This window comes from Heptranchias perlo, chromosome 25 (assembly GCF_035084215.1).
Source record: "Heptranchias perlo isolate sHepPer1 chromosome 25, sHepPer1.hap1, whole genome shotgun sequence".
NCBI lineage: Eukaryota > Metazoa > Chordata > Chondrichthyes > Hexanchiformes > Hexanchidae > Heptranchias > Heptranchias perlo.
This window is the reverse complement of record NC_090349.1, coordinates 8,992,063-9,013,366: the sequence shown is the minus strand read 5'-3', so window position 1 is coordinate 9,013,366 and position 21,304 is coordinate 8,992,063. Positions and strand designations below refer to the sequence as shown.

The following is a 21,304-nucleotide window of genomic DNA, read 5'->3' as shown; positions in this document are numbered from 1 at the left end:
ATACTTGAGCTCATCCAAAAGTTTGCTGCACGTAACCTAACTAGCAGCATGTCTTGTTCACCATTGCCCCTGTGCTCTCTGACCTACATTGGCTCCCAGTCCGCCAAAACCTTGATTTTAAAATTCTCACCCTCATGTTGAAATCCCTCCACGGCCTTACACTTTCATAAGAACATAAGAACATATCAAATATGAGCAGGATTAGGCCATATGGCCCCTCGAGCCTGCTCTGTCATTCAATAAGATCATGGCTGATCTTTGACCTCAACTCTACTTTCCCGCCCCATCCTCATATCCCTTGATTCCCTTGGAGTACAAAAATCTATCAATATCAGCCTTGAATATACTCAACGACTGAGCATCCACAGCCCTCTGGGGTAAAGAATTTCCAAAGATTCACAACCCACTGAGAGAAGAACTGTCTCCCATCTCAGTCCTAAATGGCCGACCCCTTATCATGAGATTATGCCCCCTAATTCTAGACTCTCCAGCCAGGGGAAAGAGCCTCTTAGCATTTACTCTGTCAAGCCCTCTCAGAATCTTATATGTTTCATTGAGATCACCTCTCATTCTTCCAAACTCCAGAGAGAATAGGCCCATTCCACGCAATCTCTCCACATAGGAGAACCTCTCATCACAGTAATCAATCCATTGAACCTTCGTTGTACCGCGTCTAAGGCAAGTATATCCTTCCTTAGGTAAAGAAACCAAAAATGAACACAGTTCTCCAGGTTTGGTCTCAACAAAGCCCTGTACAATTGCAGCAAGACTTCCTTACTCTTGTACACCAACCCCCTCACAATAAAGGCCAACATGTTAACTTTCTGTGATTCGTGTACAAGGACACCCAAATCCCTCTGAACACCAAGATTTAATAGTTTCTCACCATTTTAAAAAAAACAGTTTTTCTATTCTTCTTACCAAAGTGAATAACCTCATATTTCCCCACATTTTCCTCCATCTGCCACTTCCTTGCCCACTTACTTAACCGGTCGATATCCCATTGCAGACTCTTTGTGTCCTCCTCACAGCTTACTTTCCCACCTAGCTTTGTATAATCAGCAAAGTTGGATACATTACACTCGGTCCCTTCATCTAAGTCATTAATCTAGATTGTAAATAGCTGATCCTTGCGGCACTCCACTAGTTACCGCCTGCCAAGCTGAAAATGACCCGTTTATTCCTACTCTCTGTTTTCTGTCCATTAACCAATCATCTATCCATGCTAATATATATGCCAACCCCATGATCCATTATCTTATGTAACAACCTTTTGTGTGGCACCTTATCAAATGCATTTTCAAAATCCAAATATACTACATCAACGGGTTTCCCTTTTGGCCTTCCTACTAGTTACATACTCAAAAAACTCTAATAGATTTGTCAAAAACATTTCCCTTTCATAAAACCAAGTTGATTCTGCCCAATCATATTATGATTTTCTAAGTGCCCCATTACCACATCCTTAATAATGGATTTCAGCATTTTCCCGAATACTGATGTCAAGCTAACTGGCCTGTATGTCTCAGTTTTCTCTCTCCCTCCTTTCGTGATTAGCAATGTTACATTTGCTACCTTCCAATCCACTGGGACCATTCTAGAATCTTAGGAATTTTGGAAGATCACAACCAATGCATGCACTATCTCTGCAGCCACCTCCTTTAGAACCCTAGGCAGTAGACCATCAGGTCCAGGGCATTTGTTGGTTTTTAGTCCCATTAATTTCTGCAGTACGTTTTCTTTACTGATCGTAATTACTTTAAGTTCCTCACTTTCATTACACACTTGGTTCCCCATTCTTTCCAGTATGCGACTGTGTCTTCTCCTGTGAAGATAGGTATAAAATATTTCTTTAACGTTTCATGCATTTCCTTATTCCCCATTATAAATTCTCTTGTCTCAGCCTCCAAGGGACCCATGTTTACTTTCGCTACTCTCTTCCTTTTTACATACCTGAGAAGCTCTTACAATGTGCTTTTACATTTCTTGCTAGTTTACTCTCATATTCTCTTTCCTCCCTCTTTATCAATTTTTTGTTCCTCCATTGCTGGTTTCTAAAACTCTCCCAATCCCCAGGCTTATTACTCTTCTTGGCAACATTATAAGCCTCTTCTTTTAATCTAATGTTATCCATAATTTCTTTAGTTAGCCACGGATGGATCACTTTTCCCGTGGAGCTTTTATTCCTTAATATTCGTTGAGAATTATGAAATATTTATTTAAATGTTTGCCATTGCTTATCTACTATCATATCTTTTAATCTAATTTCCCAATCAACCTTAGTCAACTCACCCCTCATACCTATGTAATTGACTTTGTTTAAGTTTAAGACTTTAGTTTCGGACTTAAGTACGTCACTCTCGAACTCATTGTAAAATTCTATCATGTTATGATCACTCTTTCCCAGAGGATCCCTTGCTATGAGATTACTAATTAACCCTTTCATTTTACACAAGACAAGATCTAAAATAGCCTGTTCCCTGGTTTGTTCCACAATGTATTGTTCTAGGAAACTGCCTCAAATGCATTCCATGAACTCATCCTCCAAACTGCTTTTGCCAATTTGATTTGCCCAGGTCTATATGAAGATTAAAGTCCCCCATGATCATTGCATTACTATTGTTACAAGCTCCTTTTATTTTTTGATCAATACTCTGTCCAACAGTAATAACTACTGATGGGGGGCCTATAAACTACTCTCATCATTATTTTCTACCCCTTGTTATTTCTTATCTCCACCCATTCTGATTCTACTTGCTGATCTTCCGAGCCAAGATCCTTTCTCACTACTGTCCTTATATCATCCTTTATTATCAGGGCTACCACACCCGCGCCACACCCGTTCCATTTTGTCTGTCTTTTCCAAAAGTAACTTGGACTATTTAGTTCCCAACGTTGGTCACCTTGCAACCACGTCTCACTAATGGCTACTGGATCAAACCCATTTATCTCTATTTGTGCCATTTATTCATCTACCTTGTCACGAATGCTTCATCAATTCAGTTAAAGCAACTTTAATTTTAAAGGTTGACCACATTTACCTGATTTGACCTTATTCACTGATGCACCATTACCATTAAACTCTCTGTCTCTTCCAGCTTATCTGCACTGCTCTATGGCCTTGACTTTTCTCTTGAGATTTATAAATTTACCCTTGCCTGAACCCTCACCCACACCTTTTAGTTTAAAGCCCTATCGGCCACCCTAGTTATTCGATTCGCCAGGTCACTGATCCCAGCACAGTTTAAGTGGAGCCTGTCCCAGCGGAACAGCTCCCTCTTTCCCTGTGCTGGTACTAGTGCCTGGTGAATTGAAACCCCTGTCTTCCACACCACAATTTGAGCCAGGCGTTTAACTCCCTGATCTGTTTGACTCTATGCTAATTTGTAATAATCCAAAGGTAGTAATCCAAAGATTATTACCTTTGAGGTTCTGCTTATTAATTTGGACCCTAGCTCCTCAAACTCCCTCAGCAGAACCTCATTCCTCGTTCTATCTATGTCGTTGGTTCTTATGTGGACCACAACAACCCCATCATGCTCCAAGTTCTTTCCAGCTGCAAGGAGATATCCTTAACCCTGGCACCGGGCAGGCAACACAGCCTTCAGTTCAAGAAGGCGGCTCACCACCACCTTCTCAAGGACAATTAGGGATGGGCAATAAATGCTGGCCTTGCCCACATCCCATGAACGAATAAAAAAATAAATAAAAAGGACTCCCGGTCACGACTGCAGAGAACAGTATCTATCCCCCTGACTATACTATCCCCTACCACGACCACATTCCTTTTTACTCCTCGCACTTGAATGGCCTTCTGTACCATGGTGCCGTTGTCAAATTGCCCATCCTCCCTACAGTCTTGGTTCTCATCCACTCAGGTAGCAAGCACCTTGTACCTATTGGTCAAGGTCAAAGGTTGAGGCCCCTCCATCAGTGCACCTGGGTCCCCATACCTGCCTGACTTGCAGTCACATCCACCTGTTCCTGACCACTGACCAGATCTAAACTACTACCTAAACTATGGGGTTTGACTGCCTCCTGGCTCAAAGTGTCCAGATAAATCTCCCCCTTCCTGATGCATCACAATGTCTGCACCTCAGACTCCAGCTTAACAACTCTGAGCCAAAGTTCCTCGAGTTGCAGGCACTTACTGCAGATGTGGTTGCCTAGGATCTCGCTGGTCTCCACCAGCTCCCACATGCTGCAGTTACGACGCTCCACCTGCCCTGCAATCCCTTTTTAACCTTGTGTTATATATTTAATTAATCAACGTTTCTATGCCATTAATTGACTTGGTTATTATTAGTTTTTTTAAAAACTAATTAATTGATCTACTTTAAACTAGTTTCCCACTCTTTTTAACTTTGTTTAATTTTAAGGCTTTTTAGCTAATACTAACAGACTAACCACTAAAAACACTAACCACCACTAAAGACACTAACCGCTAAACACAATAACCACTAAAAACACGTAACAATAAACTAAATAGTTAAACTGACTTACCCTTGGCGCTCCTCTGTAATGTCACTTTTAGACTTTTTCTTGATTTTTTTGATTTCACCACTCAGGTCCGCTCTCTCCACTTCTTTTATTGAGTTCTCAGTTCCGCTCTCTGTCTGAACATGGTAGTGTCAGCACTGTGCATTCTCTGAACTCGGGGGTGTCAGTGCTGTGCCTTCTCTGAACTCGGTTGAGTCAGCGCTGTGCATTCTCTGAACTCAATTGCATTGGGCTGTGCATTCTCCGAACTCGATTGCATTAGTGTTGTGCATTCTCTGAACTCGATTGCATTAGTGTTGTGCATTCTCTGAACTCTCTAGCGTTAGAGCTGTGCATTCTCTGAACTCGGTAGCGTTAGGGCTGTGCATTCTCTGAACTCAGTAGCGTTAGGGCTGTGCATTCTCTGAACTTGGTAGCGTTAGGGCTGTGCATTCTCTGAACTCAGTAGCGTTAGTGCTGTGCATTCTCTGCACTCGATTGCGTTACTGCTGTGCATTCTCTGTACTTGGTAGTGTTAGCACTGTGCATTCTCTGAACTTGGTAGTGTTAGTGCTGTGCATTCTCTGAACTCGGTAGCGTTAGGGCTGTGCATTCTCTGAACTTGGTAGTGTTAGCGCTGTGCATTCTCTGAACTCAGTAGCGTTAGGGCTGTGCGTTCTCTGAACTCGATTGCGTTAGGGCTGTGCATTCTCTGGACTCGATTGTGTTAGTGCTGTGCATTCTCTGGACTTGGTAGTGTTAGCACTGTGCATTCTCTGAACTTGATTGTGTTAGCACTGTGCATTCTCTGAACTCGGTAGTGTTAGCATTGTGCATTCTCTGAACTTGATTGTGTTAGCACTGTGCATTCTTTGAACTCGGTAGTGTTAGCACTGTGCATTCTCTGAACTTGATTGCATTAGTGTTGTGCATTCTCTGAACTCGATTGCATTAGTGTTGTGCATTCTCTGAACTCTGTAGCGTTAGAGCTGTGCATTCTCTGAACTCAGTAGCGTTAGGGCTGTGCATTCTCTGAACTCAGTAGCGTTAGGGCTCTGCATTCTCTGAACTTGGTAGCGTTAGGGCTGTGCATTCTCTGAACTCAATTGCGTTAGTGCTGTGCATTCTCTGAACTCAATTGCGTTACTGCTGTGCATTCTCTGTACTTGGTAGTGTTAGCACTGTGCATTCTCTGAACTCGATTGTGTTAGTGTTGTGCGTTCTCTGAACTCGATTGTGTTAGTGCTGTGCATTCTCTGAACTTGGTAGTGTTAGTGCTGTGCATTCTCTGAACTCGGTAGCGTTAGGGCTGTGCATTCTCTGAACTTGGTAGTGTTAGCGCTGTGCATTCTCTGAACTCAGTAGCGTTAGGGCTGTGCGTTCTCTGAACTCGATTGTGTTAGGGCTGTGCATTCTCTGGACTTGGTAGTGTTAGCACTGTGCATTCTCTGAACTTGATTGTGTTAGCTCTGTGCATTCTCTGAACTCGGTAGTGTTAGCATTGTGCATTCTCTGAACTTGATTGTGTTAGCACTGTGCATTCTTTGAACTCGGTAGTGTTAGCACTGTGCATTCTCTGAACTTGATTGCATTAGTGTTGTGCATTCTCTGAACTCGATTGCATTAGTGTTGTGCATTCTCTGAACTCTGTAGCGTTAGAGCTGTGCATTCTCTGAACTCAGTAGCGTTAGGGCTGTGCATTCTCTGAACTCAGTAGCGTTAGGGCTCTGCATTCTCTGAACTTGGTAGCGTTAGGGCTGTGCATTCTCTGAACTCAATTGCGTTAGTGCTGTGCATTCTCTGAACTCAATTGCGTTACTGCTGTGCATTCTCTGTACTTGGTAGTGTTAGCACTGTGCATTCTCTGAACTCGATTGTGTTAGTGTTGTGCGTTCTCTGAACTCGATTGTGTTAGTGCTGTGCATTCTCTGAACTTGGTAGTGTTAGTGCTGTGCATTCTCTGAACTCGGTAGCGTTAGGGCTGTGCATTCTCTGAACTTGGTAGTGTTAGCGCTGTGCATTCTCTGAACTCAGTAGCGTTAGGGCTGTGCGTTCTCTGAACTCGATTGTGTTAGGGCTGTGCATTCTCTGGACTTGGTAGTGTTAGCACTGTGCATTCTCTGAACTTGATTGTGTTAGCTCTGTGCATTCTCTGAACTCGGTAGTGTTAGCATTGTGCATTCTCTGAACTTGATTGTGTTAGCACTGTGCATTCTTTGAACTCGGTAGTGTTAGCACTGTGCATTCTCTGAACTTGATTGTGTTAGCACTGTGCATTCTTTGAACTCGGTAGTGTTAGCACTGTGCATTCTCTGAACTTGATTGTATTAGTACTGTGCATTCTCTGACCTCGGTAGTGGCAGTGCCCTGCATTCTTTGAAATCGATAGTGATAGCGCTGTGCATTATCTGAACTCAGTATTGTTAATGCTGTGTGTTGTCTGAACTTGATAGTGTCAGCGCTGCGCATTCTCTGAACTCAATGGTTTCAGTGCTGTGCATTCTTTGACATTGGTAATATCAGCGCTGTATATTTTCTGAACTCAGTAGTGTTAGCACTGTCTGTTGTCTGAACTGGGTAGTGTCAGCGCTGTGCATTTTCTGAGCTCTGAGTATCAGCGTGTTTGTTCTCTGAACTCAGTAGTGTTAGCACTATCTGTTCCATGAAATCTGTAGTGTTAGCACTACACATTCTCTGGACTTGGTAGTGTTAGCACTGACTGTTTTCTGAAATCAGTAGCATTAGTTCTGTGCCTTGTCTGAACTCTATAACCTGCCCGACAATGACTGGATCAAATTACACATTCCAGAGAACTGGAATTACTCTGCAGCCACATTACACATGGCAGACAAAGGGTTGGGTGAGTATTGCCCTCCCATATCCTGTAGGTGGCATGCCAGAATGTGTTACTGCCACCATGGAAGTGGCAGTAGACACGGCCTAATAATTATTCTCATTCTGGGATTATTTGAATATATACATGAAGCTCCAACCTGTTTCAAACGGGGGTTCCCTGTGCACTAACAAACTCACCCCCTGAAAATTTGGTGGCATGAAGTTACAATAGGAAATCGGGAAAGCCTCCACAGAAATTCTACCACTAAGTAGGCAACATTCCTTAAGCAGTATTTTAGTACGATTTATATGCTGACAAGCTCATCCGTATCTATTCATATTTAGCATGCATGCTTCCAATTGGTATATTATACTTATGGTTCATATATGTGTTTTGTTTTTGTGATTAGACGCTGGAAACCTGGTCAGCCAGATAATTTTCGGAAGAACGAGCATTGCGTTCATTTAGTCAGTGAAGGCCTGTGGAATGACGATAATTGCCTCACCAAGTATAAATATATTTGTGAAAAAATACCCAACTGATATAATGTGAATAGAAAGTAATGAAGAAGAGCAGCCAAAGGAATTTGCAAAAAAAAGCATCAACTGAGTGCTAAGCATAAAATGTTCGATTGCTTATAGTGTGCCAATTAACCCAATAATCACAGTCTGTGAAACGTGCTTTGAATCAGAGAATTTGGGAATGCCGTTATGAAAACACATCAGGTTCCACATGTACATTGCGACACCCAGCACTACTTCACCACCACCTCTCTCGACTCCTCCACTGTCTCTGATTTGTCACACTGCTTGTCCGACATCCAGTATTGGACGAGCAAAAATTTCCTTCAAATAAATAGTGGGAAGATCGGTCTCCATCACAAACTACGTTCCCTAGCCATCGACTCCATCCCTCTCCCTGGCCGCCGAACCAGACCGTTCACAAACTTGACGTCCGATTTGACCCTGAGATGACCTTCCGACCACATATCTCCTCCATCACCAAGTCTGCCTTCTTCCACCTCCATAACATCATCCATGTCTGCCCCTGCCTCAGCTCATCTGCAGCTGAAACCCTCATCCATGCCTTTGTTACCTCTAGGCTGGACTATTCCAATGCTCTCCTGACTAGTCTCCCATCTTCCACCTTCCATAAACTTGAGCTCATTCAAAACTCTGCTGCCCACATCCTAACGCACACCAAATCCCGTTCACCCATCACCCCTGTGCTCGCTGACCTACATAGGCTCTGAGTTCAGAACACCTCGATTTTAAAATTCTCATCCTTGCTTTCAAATCCCTCCACGACCTCGCCCCTCCCTATCTCTGTAACCTCCTCCAGCCCCACAACCCTCTGGAATCTCTGCGTTCCTCTAACCCTGGCCTCTTGCACATCCCTGCTTTTCATTGCTCCACCATTGGCGGCTGTGCCTTCACTGCCTTGGCCCTAAGCTCTGGAATTCCCTCCCTAACCCTCTCCATCTCTCCTCCTTTAAGACGCTTTTTAAAACCTACCCCTTTGACCAAGCTTTTGGTAACCTCTCCTATTATCTCCTTATGTGGCTCGGTGTCAAATTTTGTTTGAAATCGCTCCTGTGAAGCACCATAGGACATTTTACTACTATATAGGCACTATATAAATGCAAGTTATTGTTGTTGTTGTATGTTCCATGCACACGTGGGGGCAAACAGCACCTGTTTGAAAACAGTGCCATATTTTCTTTCACTGAATTATACCTTGCTTAATAATATAATCTACCACAAATGAAGAGCTGTGAGGCGAAGAAGCTGTTCGTTACGGTTTTTTATGCAATAAACGCATCTTCATATATAGTTAATCAACAATTCATCGAGATTACTTTAAGTAACTAAATAACTCACATTGAAGTCATTGGGCTTAGTTTATTCTATTTCTGTGTGATATTTCAAAATGTTATTGAGCAGTGTGATTATAATAAAGTAACCATTTATTTGCCTTATTAAAGATCTTTTCAAAATCCATTGTTACTACATCCACCACATAGCTTTTGGCTATACATTCTGTGATTCCTCAGAAAATTCTCTTTAATTAGTGAAAGACGTCCCCGCTTTGCTAAATCCGTGCTGACTGTTCCTGATTAATCCATGCCACTCTCAGTGTTCACTTACTTTAATTCTGTATTATGGACTCTAGGGGGTAGATTTGCAACTTGGCGCCGGGGCGTGCGTTTGAAGTTACAGATCGCCGCCCATTATAGTAATCGCTCGATTTTCATTCATTGAAATCAGTGGAAATGAAAATCAGGAAGTTTCTACAATGAGTAGCTAGTCTGCAATGCCAATTGTTCAATTGGGTGGCAAGTTGAAAATCTACCCTACACGTTGACCCAAAACTGAGATAAGACTGATCCATATTTTACTTATTTATCCCTTTTCTTCTTGAATGAGGGCAGAATGTTTGCTACACCCCAGTCCCAGTTCCAAAGATTTTTGTAACACAATGTTTGGTGCCTCCATTATGCCTTTCAAGATTCTCCTTCAGTATTTCAAAATCTATACCATTTGGGCAGGATGATTTTTCTACTTTTACTCCCATTAATCTTTTAATAGTTTACTTTTGAATATATCATATACTCTGACGACATCCATCTCTACCTCTCCACGATGTTTCTGTACGCCCTCCACTGACTGGTATGTCTGACATCCAGTCTTGGGTGAGCTGCAATATCCCCCAGTTAAACAGTGGGAAAACTGAAGTCGTCGTCATCATAAGAACATAAGAAAAGGAGGAACTCCACTTTCCCGCCCTATCCCCATATCCCTTGATTCCCTTAGGGTCCAAAAATCTATCAATCTCTGTTTTGAATATACTCAACGACTGAGCATTGCAGTCCTCTGGGTAGAGAACTCCAAAGATTCACAACCCTCTGATTGAAGAAATTTCTCCTCATCTCAGCCCTAAATGGCTAACCCTTTATCCTGAGACTATGCCTCCTAGTTCTAGACTGTCCAGCCAGGGAAAACAGCCTCTCAGTATCTACCCTTTCAAGCCCTCTCAGAATCTTATGTGTTTCAATGAGATCACCTCTCATTCTTCTAAACTCTGGAGAGTATAGGCCCATTCTACTCAATCTCTCCTCATGGGAGAACCCTCTCATCCCTGTAATCTATCACCCACATCACAAACTCCACATCCTTGTCACTGAATCCATCTCTCTCCTAGCCGCTGCCTTAGGCACAGCCAAACTATTCACAGCCTTTATGTCTTGTTCAACATTGAGCTGACCTTCCAACTCCAAATTCTCGCCATCACCAAGACTGCCAAATTTTAGCTCCTTAACGTCGCCTACCTCTGCCCCTGCCTCATCCATCTGCCACAAAACCCTCATCCATGCCTTTGGCTCCTCTGTTCTCGACTATTCCAAGCTCTCTTGGCCGGCTCCCATCATCCACTATCAATAAACTGCAGCTCATCCAATACTCTGCTGCACCAAGTCCAGCTCGATCATCCCCCGTCCTTGCTGACCTACAGCGGCCCCGAGTTTCCGAATGCTAAGCCATATTTAAAATTCTCATCCTTGTGTTTGAATCCGTCATGGTTTCACCTCTTCCCATCTCTGTAACATGCTCCAGTGCTACCATCTCGCCCACTGAACTCTTCATTCCTCTGCCTCTGGCATATTGTGTATGCACCCCCGCCCTCTCACCCCCACCCTCCTACGCTCCCCGATTGGCAGCCAACCATTCCCCACGTTCTGAATTTCGCCCCCCAATGTCCTCCACTCCTCTATCTCCCTTTCCTCCTTTAAGACAGTATATGAGTAATTTGAGAGTTGGTATATGGTAATTGTAGCATTTTTATGAAAAACAGATGACTTTGGGCCAATGGTTCCCAAAGTTTTCCACCGCTGATGGATTTCCTTGTCTCATACCTGGGTTTGTTTTAGACTAATTGATAGATATTGCCATGATTACTCCATTGTGGTTGTAACATGTGACAAACATGATGGTAGAAGGTGAACTAGATGGAACTTAGACCTTTTTGCCGAGCAATTCTTATGTTTCGATGTTCCTATGAAGGAAGGGCTAGAAGGAAAAGATAGTTGAGGACTTCGGGCAGGAAGCTCCACAAGAGGATGGTTCAGGTCCTATAAAGGGAGGTTTCTGAAACAGTGAGTGCAACAACCATTACCCCAAGAACAATTTTAAGCTATCAAGGAATAAGCACTCGAACAGAAATAAACACTACACCAAAAAAACACCCTCACATAGATAGGTGAATCTCTGCACATTTTATATGTTGGACAGTTAGTGGCATTTAGATGGAAAAAACAACATGTAGCAAGATACTATTTTGGATCAGATTGCTACACGTTTACATCAAATCTCCCAATGTTATCCATTGATTGTTGTTCCCATTAATATTTCATGCAAGACCAAATTCAAATTTCTTTTTCTTGAAGTGACGGCTGCATAACTCCCAAAACGGAGTTTGTTTTGGTAAACATTGGTGCGAAAGCAGTTCTCAAACAATATTGGAGAAAATCTCATTCTTCTTCTGATGAGAAATGTTAGGCAGCATGGAGCAAAAGAGTAAGAACATCTCTGCATTAGCAATGCAAGAACTAACTGAGATGAAGTAATGGAGAGGGTCAATGAAGGTAGTCCGATCAATGTTGTGTATATGGACATTCAAAAGGCATTTGATAAAGTACCACGTAATAGACATGTTAGCAAAATTGAAGGCCATGGCTAGGGCTAAGAGACAGAAAGCAAGAGTAGTGGCGACCAGTTGTTGTTAAGACTGGAGGAAAGTATACAGTGGTGTCCCCAGCGGTTGGTATTAGGACCACTGTTCTTTTTGATATAAATTAATGACCTGGACTTGGGTGCACGGGCATAATTTCAAACTTTACAGATGACACGAAAGTCGGAAATATGGTAAACAGTGAGGAGAGAGTAATAGACTTTAGGAGGGCATAGACAGACTGGTAAAAAGGGCAAACACGTGGCAGGTGGAATTTAACGCAGAGAAGTGTGAAGTGATACATTTTGGTTCGAAGAATGTGAAGAGGCAATATAAACTAAATGGTACAATTTTAAAGGGGATGCAGGAACAGAGAGACCTGGGGGTCTACGTACACAAATCTTTGACGGTGGCAGGGCAAGTTGAGAAAGCTGTTAAAAAACATATGGGATACTGGGCTTTATTAATAGAGGAATCGAATACAAAAGCAAGGAAGTTATGCTAAACCTTTATAAAACACTGGTTAGGCCCCAGCAAGAGTATTGTGTCCAATTCTGGGCACCACACCTTAGGAAAGATGTCACGGCCTTCGGGAGGGTGCAGAGGAGATTTACTAGAATGGTATCATAGTAGTATAGCAGTATGATGCCATTTGGCCCATCGTGCCTGTGCCGGCTCTTTGGTAGAGCTATCCAATTAGTTCCACTCACCTGTTCTTTCCCCATAGCCCTGTAAATTTTTACCCTTCAATTATTTATCCAATTCCGCTTTGAAAGTTATTATTGACTCTACTTCCACAACCCTTTCAGGCAGTGCATTGCAGATCATAACAACTCACTGCATAAAAAATGCTTCTTCATTGCACCTCTGGTTCTTTTGCCAATCACCTTAAATTTGTATCCTCTGTTTACCGACCCTTCTGCCACTGGAAACAGTTCCTGATTATTTACAGGGGGATAGACAGGCGTCTCTGCAACCGCAGATGTGAGTCCTGAATGGTGTGTTGCCTACCTGGTGCCGAGGTAAAGGTTATCACTGAGAGATGAAGAACATTTTGAGGGGGGAAGTGGAACAACCAGAAATCGTGGTCCATGTGGGAACCAATGATATAGAAAGGAAAAGGGTTGAGGTCCTGCAATCAGGGTTTCATGAGCTACTGAGAAAGTTAAAAATCAAGACCTAAAAGGTAGTAATCTCTGGATTATGTGCTGAGTATAGGAATAGAAGCATGAGGCAGGTTAGTGCATGGATGGAGAAATGGTGCAGGAGGGAGGGCTTCACATTCCTAGGGCATTGGGACCAGTTCTGGGGCCTGTACAAGTCAGACTGGTTGCACTTCAACAGAGCTGGGACCAATGTCCTCGCGGGGAGATTAACTTTTGCTGAGGGAGTGTTTAAACTAATCCGGCAGGGGGATGGGCAACAGAATGAAACATTAGAGAGGAGAAACAAGGTGCACAGAGGACTGGGAGAGACAAATGACTCTAGAGTGAAGAGTAATTCAGAAATAGGAGGAATCAATCAAGGGGCAAATGCGAGGCAGTCTAACACGAGTTTGGAGTGCATGTGTGCGAAAGCACGTATCGTGGTAAATAGGGTTGGTGAGCTGTAGGCACAAGTGCCCACATGGGACAATGATATTGTGACAATTATAGAGTACTAGCTCAAAGAGTGGAGTATTGGTACTTAATATTCCTGCCTACAAGGTATTCAGGAACAATAAGGAAGAAAAGAAAGGAGGGGGCGGGAAGTGACAAATCAAAGAAACTGTTATAGCACTGGAAAGGGATGATGTAATTGAGGGGTTAAAGAGAGAATCTATTTGGTTACAATTAAGGAACTATAGAGGAGTTATTACACTATTGTGTGCAAATTATAGGCCACCAAATGGTGGGAAGGAGATGGAGGAGCAAATTTGCAGGCAAATTACAGAAAGATGCAAGAACTATTGAGTAGCGATAATGGGGGATTTCAATTATCCCAATACAGACTGGGATAGTAATAGTGTAAAGGGCAAAGAGGGGGACGGATTCTTGTAATATATACAAGAGAACTTTCTTCATCAGTGTGTTTCCAGCCGAACGAGGTGGGAAACGGTGCTGGATCTAGTTCTGAGGAATGAAGTGGGGCAAGTGGAGCATGTTTCACTGGGGGAGCTTTTGAGGAACAGTGATCATAATATCATTAGGCTTAGAATGGTTATGGAGAAGGATAAGGAACCTGGGCCTGGGTATATGAGGCGAGTGGCCCACACATAAAAGCTGCAGGAGCGGACCTGGTAATCAAAAAAGATCAATAAAGTGAAGTAATAGAGGAGCACCAAGAAAAGTCAGTGAGTATTTTGTTTCTTGGGTATTGTGTTTAGTGGTTAGTGTCTTTAATGGTTGGTAGTGTTTCTAATGTGTTAGTGTTAGTGTCTTTAGTGATTAGTAGTGCTTTTAGTGGTTAGTGTGCTAGTGTTAGTTAAATAGCTTGAAAGCTAAACAAACTATTAAAAAGAATGGGAAACCAGAGCAATTAAACAAACCCAGGGAAAAATCCCAAAAAGTGACATCATGGTCAGTACATGGGGGGAGGGGGGACGCGGTTGAACCGAGGAAAATAAGCTAAGTTTTAATTTACTATACACACTTTATTTTTATATAAACCATAAATAAACAGTTAGATAATTAAATATTCAGCATAATTAATTACTAATTAAATTAAAATCAAGCTAAAATCCATTTTCTAAATATCACCTCGACCTTAAGTGCTTCTCATAGTTCTATAATTAACTTAATACTAATAAATAAATTAAGAAATAAAAACTAGAAAAGGCCGTGCTGGTTGTGTGTCAGGAGTGTGGTATGTGGGAGTCTGTGGACAGTGAGACTGTCCCAGATTGCCGCATCTGCAATCTGCATCTCAGCTCAGAGTCCTTGAGCTGGAGTCCTTGAGCTGGAGTGTGAGTTAGAGACACTCTGACCCGTAGCTCAGCAGAACAAGGAAAAACAAGGGGAGGTAGAGAAGGAGGTCCCACAGATGCTGGTCCTATCCAACCGGTACAATGTACTTTCTACCTGAGAGGATAAGGATGTAGGCTGTGGGGTGGACAGCCAGAATGCTAACCATGGCACCATGGAACAGGAGACAGTAAGGGGGAGGAGTAGAATAGAAAGGTTGTAGTCATAGGGGATTCGATAATTAGGGGGATAGATAGCATCCTCTGCAGTCACGACCGAGAGTCCAGGAGGGTGTATTGCATACATGGTGCAAGGGTAAAGGATGTCTCAGAGCAACTGGAGAGGAACTTGAAAAGGGAGGGGGACAATCCAGTTGTCGTGGTCCATATTGGCACCAATAGCATAGGGAAGAAAAAGGAGGTGGTCCTACTAAGGGAATATCAGAAGCTAGGAACTAAATTATAAAGCAGGACTCATGGGTGGTAACCTTAGGATTACTACCCGAGCCACGTGCTAATTGGCATAGGGATAAACAGGTCAGCAAGGAAAATGCGTGGCTGAAAGAGTGGTATGTGAAGGAGGGGCTCCATTTCATGGGACATTGGCACCAGCACTGGGACAGGAAGGAGCTGTACCATTGAGGCGAGCTCCACCTGAACCGGAATGGAAGCAGTGTCCTAGCAGAAAGGATAAATAAGGATATCATAGGACTTTAAACTAGTAACATAAGACCAGTTATCTGAGGAAGAGAACATAAGTCTGAAGATAAAAAAAATAGGAAATGAGAGTAAAGGTTAGATCAACTTAAGGAATAAGGGTAACAAGGCAGGGAACAAATAGAGTTATAGATCATGAGTGCAAAATGAATGTTAAAAACAAAGGGAGGGGAACAATTACTAAAAACAAATTAAATTGACTGTACAGCAAAGTGCACCGCTCCAAAACAAAATGGGGGAACTGGAGCAATAATTCATAGTGAGGAGCCATATATGATGGGGATAACTGAAACATGGTTACATAAGGAACAGGACTGGCAGCTAAAAATTGCAGGATATAATGTATTTCAAAAGGATAGGGAAGGAAGAAGGGGGTGGGGTAGCTGTACTAAATGGAGACAACATAATGGCAATAGAAAAAAGGGACATAATATTAAAATAGAAACAGAATCTATATGGATTAAGGCAAAAGATAAGAAGGGATCAATCACGTTACTAGGTATATTCTACAGATCACTTAATAGTAGAAGGGGGTGGAGGAAGAAATATGTCGACAAATCTATGAAATGAGTAAAAAATATCGAATAATAATCATGGGAGATTTCAATTACCCCCGAATAAACTGGCAAGAAGAAGAAGGGAAAAGAGAAAAGGGAATTGAGTTTTCTTACCCAGTGTGTGAGAAGCCCAACTAGAGAGGAATCACTGCTGGACCTTGTAATGGGAAATGAACCAGAACAGATAAGAGAAGTAGGCATAGGGGAACATCGAGGCAATAGCGATCATAACATAATAAGTTTTAAAATAATGATTGAGAAAGACATAAATAAGACAAAGACCTAAGTAATAGGCTGGAAAAAATTTTGAGGGGATGAGAATGGAACTAGGGCAGGTAAACTGGAAAAACATCTTGACAGATAAAGAAATAGAACAGCAGTGGATAATATTCAAAACAGAGATCAATAGAGTTCAGGAGAAATATATCCCACTAAAAAGTAAGAACAAACTAGCCAGCAATGACACACCATGGATGAATGAAGAAATAAGGGCAACCTTGAAACTAAAGAAAAAGGCATCCACTAAGTACATAGACAACAAAGGAAAGAATGACAAAATGGAATATGAACTGGTTAGGAAAGAAGTCAAAAAAACAATTAGGACACCAAAGAGGAACTACGAGATTAAATGATTAAGGAATATACAAAGATGTAGTAAAGTAATCTGCAGACAAATAAATAACAAAAGAAAAATCAAAATAGAGATAGGGCCACCAAGGGATGCACAAGGTAAACTCACAGGTAACGACAGCGAAATAGCAGGAATATTGAATAGTTACTTTGCCTCTGTATTTACCAGGGAGACTAACAAGGTATGTAGGACATTAGAAGACGAGGTCGAAAAAGATATTAGAATATTTAGGATAGAAAGGAGGGAGATAATTGATAAACTAATCAAACTAAGGGAGGATAAGATCCCTGGTCCCCATCCACGAATATTAAAAGAAGTTAGGGAGAAGATAGAAGAGGCACTATTACTTATATATAATAACTGACGAGAAAAGGGAAAAATGCCAGAGGACTGGTGGACAGCGAATGTTATTCCTATGTTATAAAGGGAGATAGAACAAGTCCAAGGAACTATGGACCAGTTAGGTCCATGGACATTGGTGGAAGGAAAGATACATATGAACATACGAACATACGAATTAAGAGCAGGAGTAGGCCATTCGGCCCCTTGAGCCTGCTCTGCCATTTGATAAGATCATGGCTGATCTGATTGTAACCTCAACCCTACTTTCCAGTCTACCTACTATAACCTTTGACTACCTTGTTAGTCAGGAATTTATCTAACTCAGCCTTAAAAATATTCAATGACCCTGCCTCCACCGCTCTCTGAGGAAGGGAGTTCCACAGACTCACGACCCTCTGAGAGAAAAAAATTCTCCTCATCTCCATCTTAAATGGGAGACCCCTTATTTTAAACTCTGGCCCCTGGTTCTAGTCTCTCCCACAAGGGGAAACATCCTCTCAGCATCTACCCCTTCTAGTCCTCTCAGGATCTTATATGTTTCAATAAGATCACCTCTCATTCTTCTAAACTCCAGTGGATACAGGCCCAACTTGTCCAACCTTTCCTCGTAAGATAACCCCCTCACCCCAGAAATTAGTCGAGTGAACCTTCTCTGAACCGCCTCCAAAGCAATTATATCCTTTCTTAAATGACGAGAACGAAACTGCACACAGTATTCTAGATGTGGTCTCATCAATGCCCTGTACAACTGTAGCAAAACATCTCTACTTTTAGATTTAATTCCCCTTGTAATAAATGACAACATTCCATTTGTCTTGCTAAACACTTGCTGTACCTGCATACTAACTTTTTGTGATTCATGTACTAGGACACCCAGATCCCTCTGTACCTCAGAGTTCTGCAACCTCTCTCCATTTAAATAATATATTGCTTTTCTATTCCTCCTGCCAAAGTGGACAAGTTCACATTTTGCCACATTATACTCCATCTGCCAAATTTTTGGCCACTTACTTAACCTATCTGTAACCCTTTACAGACTCCTTATGTCCTCTTCACAACTTACTTTCCTACCTACCTTTGTGGCATCAGCAAATTTAGCAACCAAACATTCGGTCCCTTCATCCATTGATATAGGCTGTAAATAGTTGAGGCCCAAGTACTGATCCCTGTGACACTCCACTCATTGCATCTTGCCAACCTGAAAATGACCCATTTATGCCTACTCTCTGTTTCCTGTTAGCTAACCAATCCTTTATCCGTGCTAATATGTAACCGCCTGCACCATGAGCTCTTATTAGCCTTTGATGTGGCACCTTGTCGAAAGCCTTCTGGAAATCCAAGTACACCACATCCACAGGATCCCCTTTATTCACGTTGCTTGTTACTTCCTCAAAGAACTCTAATAAATTAGTCAATGGAATCTTTACTCAAAGATGTAATAGAAAGACATCTGGAGAACGAAAATATAATAAAGAATAGACAGCACGGATTTCAGAAGGGAAAGTCATGCTTGACCAACCTTATTGAATTCTTTGATGAAGCAACAGAAAGAGTCGACAAGGGTAATGCAGTAGATGTAATATATTTGGATTTACAAAGGTCTTTGATAAGGTATCGCATTGTAGATTCATGGCTACGATCAGTGCATGTACTAAGTGTAGTAAACAATCAGGAGGATACATTTAGGTAGGACGAATAAGGATAAAGTACCACATAATAGACGTGTAAGCAAAATTAAAGCCCATGGGATTAAAGGGACAGTGGCAAAGTGGATACAAAATTGGCTAAGGAACAGAAAGCAGAGAGTAGTGGTGAACAGTTATTTTTCAGACTGGAGGGAACCATACAGTGATGTCCCCCAGGAGTCGGTATTAGGACTACTGCTCTTTTTGATATATATTACTGACCTGGACATGGGTATAGAGGGTATAATTTTAAAGTTTGCAGATGACACGAATCTTGGAAATGTAGTAACAATGTGGAGGACATAGACAAACTGTTGAAATGGGCAGACAGATGGCAGATAAAATTTAATACAGAGAAGTGTGAAGTGATTCATTTTGGTAGGAAGAATAAGGCGAGGCAATATAAACTGTACTGTTTTAAAGGGAGTACAGGAACAGAGAGACATTGGGGCTGCATGTACACAAATCTTGAAGATGGCAGGACAAGTTGAGGAGGCTGTTTTAAAAAGCATATGGGGTCCTGGGCTTTATTAATAGAGGCGTAGAATACAAAAGCAAGGAAGTTATGCTAAATCTTTATAAAATACTGGTTAGGCCTCAGCTGAAGTATTGTGTTCAATTCTGGGTACCACACTTTAGGAAGGGTGTGAAGGCCTTAGAGAAGGTGCAGAAGAGATTTACTAGAATGGTACCAGGGATGAGGGACTTCAAATGTGTGGAGAGGCTGGAGAAGCTGGGATTGTTCTCCTTAGAGCAGAGAAGGTTAAGAGGAGATTTGATAGAGGTTTTCAAAATCATGAACGGTTTTGATAGAGTAAATAAGGAGAAATTGTTTCCAGTGCCAGAAGGGTTGGTAATGAGAGGATACAGATTTAAGGTGATTGGCAAAAGAACCAGGGGCCACATGAGAAAACATTTTTTTACGCAGTGAGTTGTTATGATCTGAAATGCACTGCCTGAAAGGATAGTAGAAGCAGTAACTTTCAAAAGGGAATTGGATAAATACTTGAAGTGGAGGAAATTGCAGGGCTATGGGGAAACAGCAGGTGAGTGGGACTAATTGTATAGCTCTTTCAAAAAGCAGGCAAAGCTACGATGGGACGAATTGCCTCCTTCTGTTCCATGATTCTATGGTTCTAATGGAATATGAGGATATAGCGTTTGCTGTCAAATTTATTTTGAGTAGCTACAACTGTTTGCAGCTGGAGCAGTATAAATGGTCCAGTAATGATAACCCATGCAGTGCGGTATTAGTTAAGCTTCTCGTTGAAAGCCCAGTTCATCAACATACCAATTCGATTATTCTCGAATGTACTCTGTTATTTACTATTCACTGAACTTTTACAGTGTTCCCCATTCTCTTACCTGTTATATTAAATCCACTGTGATGTCGCGAAAACGACATTCACTAAGATCGTTTAAAACCTCCAAGCGCTCCACTCTGTGTACCATTTAAAGCAGCAGGCGCTCCTATTCGCTCTGTCTGGTTAGTTCTTCTAATGCATCACTGTTAATATCTGTTTTCACCAGTCATTTTTCATCATTTGCTTCCTCCACCCCTTATATCTGAATTTTATAATATAAGGTTGATGAGGGTAGTGCGGTTGATGTTGTGTATATGGACTTTCAAAACGCAATTTGATAAATTACCATACAATAGACTTGTTAGCAAAATTAAAACCCATGGGATTAAAGGGACAGTGGTAGCGTGGATATAAAATTGACTAAGGGACAGAAAGCAGAAAGTAGAGGTGAACGGTTGTTTTTCAGACTGAAGGCAAGTATACAGTGGTGTTCCCGATGGAGAAAATGTAGATGAAAGGGACTAATTGGATAGCTCTTTCAAAGAGCTAACCCAGGCACGATGGCCTCCTCCTGTGCTGCACCTACTATGATACTATGATCACCCTCAAAAGCAACCACAATGGTTAGATCCCACAGAGACGTTGAAATGATAGCGAGACCTTCCTTCAGATGAGGAGTGAAGCCGTGGCAGTCCCAGATGGCAAAACTACCCATGGTAGTTACGATAAGTATCAGAAGATAATGCCAGCAACCTGAGCAATATGTATCAAGCAACCGCCCTGTTTACTGATTCGATTTCGGCTACCCTATTTAATTCAATCAACGTGCCCAAAATAACATGGGAATATAAGCAGAATGAATAAGTACCTCGGATATAAGTAGGGCTTTTTTTTCCCATGTTGTTCAGACAAGCTAAATCTCCGCTTTCGGATCGCCCCTTATATAGGAGGTCCCAGAGTGCATTAGAATAAAGACCACCGCGATGAAGACACTGAGAGATTGGGGATCGGAAAAGTCAGGATCAAAGAGACAGTTCCAGCACGTTAAAACCTGTACAGGTACAACAGTGCGTTTTACAACCAATTA

The 21,304-nt window shown here is 42.0% G+C and overlaps 1 protein-coding gene across 1 annotated transcript in view; it reads left to right on the top strand.

Moving 5' to 3' along the window:
* Positions 1–9,298, top strand: part of LOC137342339 (C-type lectin domain family 10 member A-like) — a 46,266-nt gene extending 36,968 nt beyond the window's left edge. Inside the window, exon 10 of the mRNA XM_068006277.1 lies at positions 7,725–9,298. Within this exon, the coding sequence (XP_067862378.1) occupies positions 7,725–7,857 (133 nt within the window). The 3' untranslated portion in view covers positions 7,858–9,298. The remainder of the gene's footprint in view (positions 1–7,724) is intronic.
* The last annotated feature ends 12,006 nt before the right edge of the window (positions 9,299–21,304 follow it).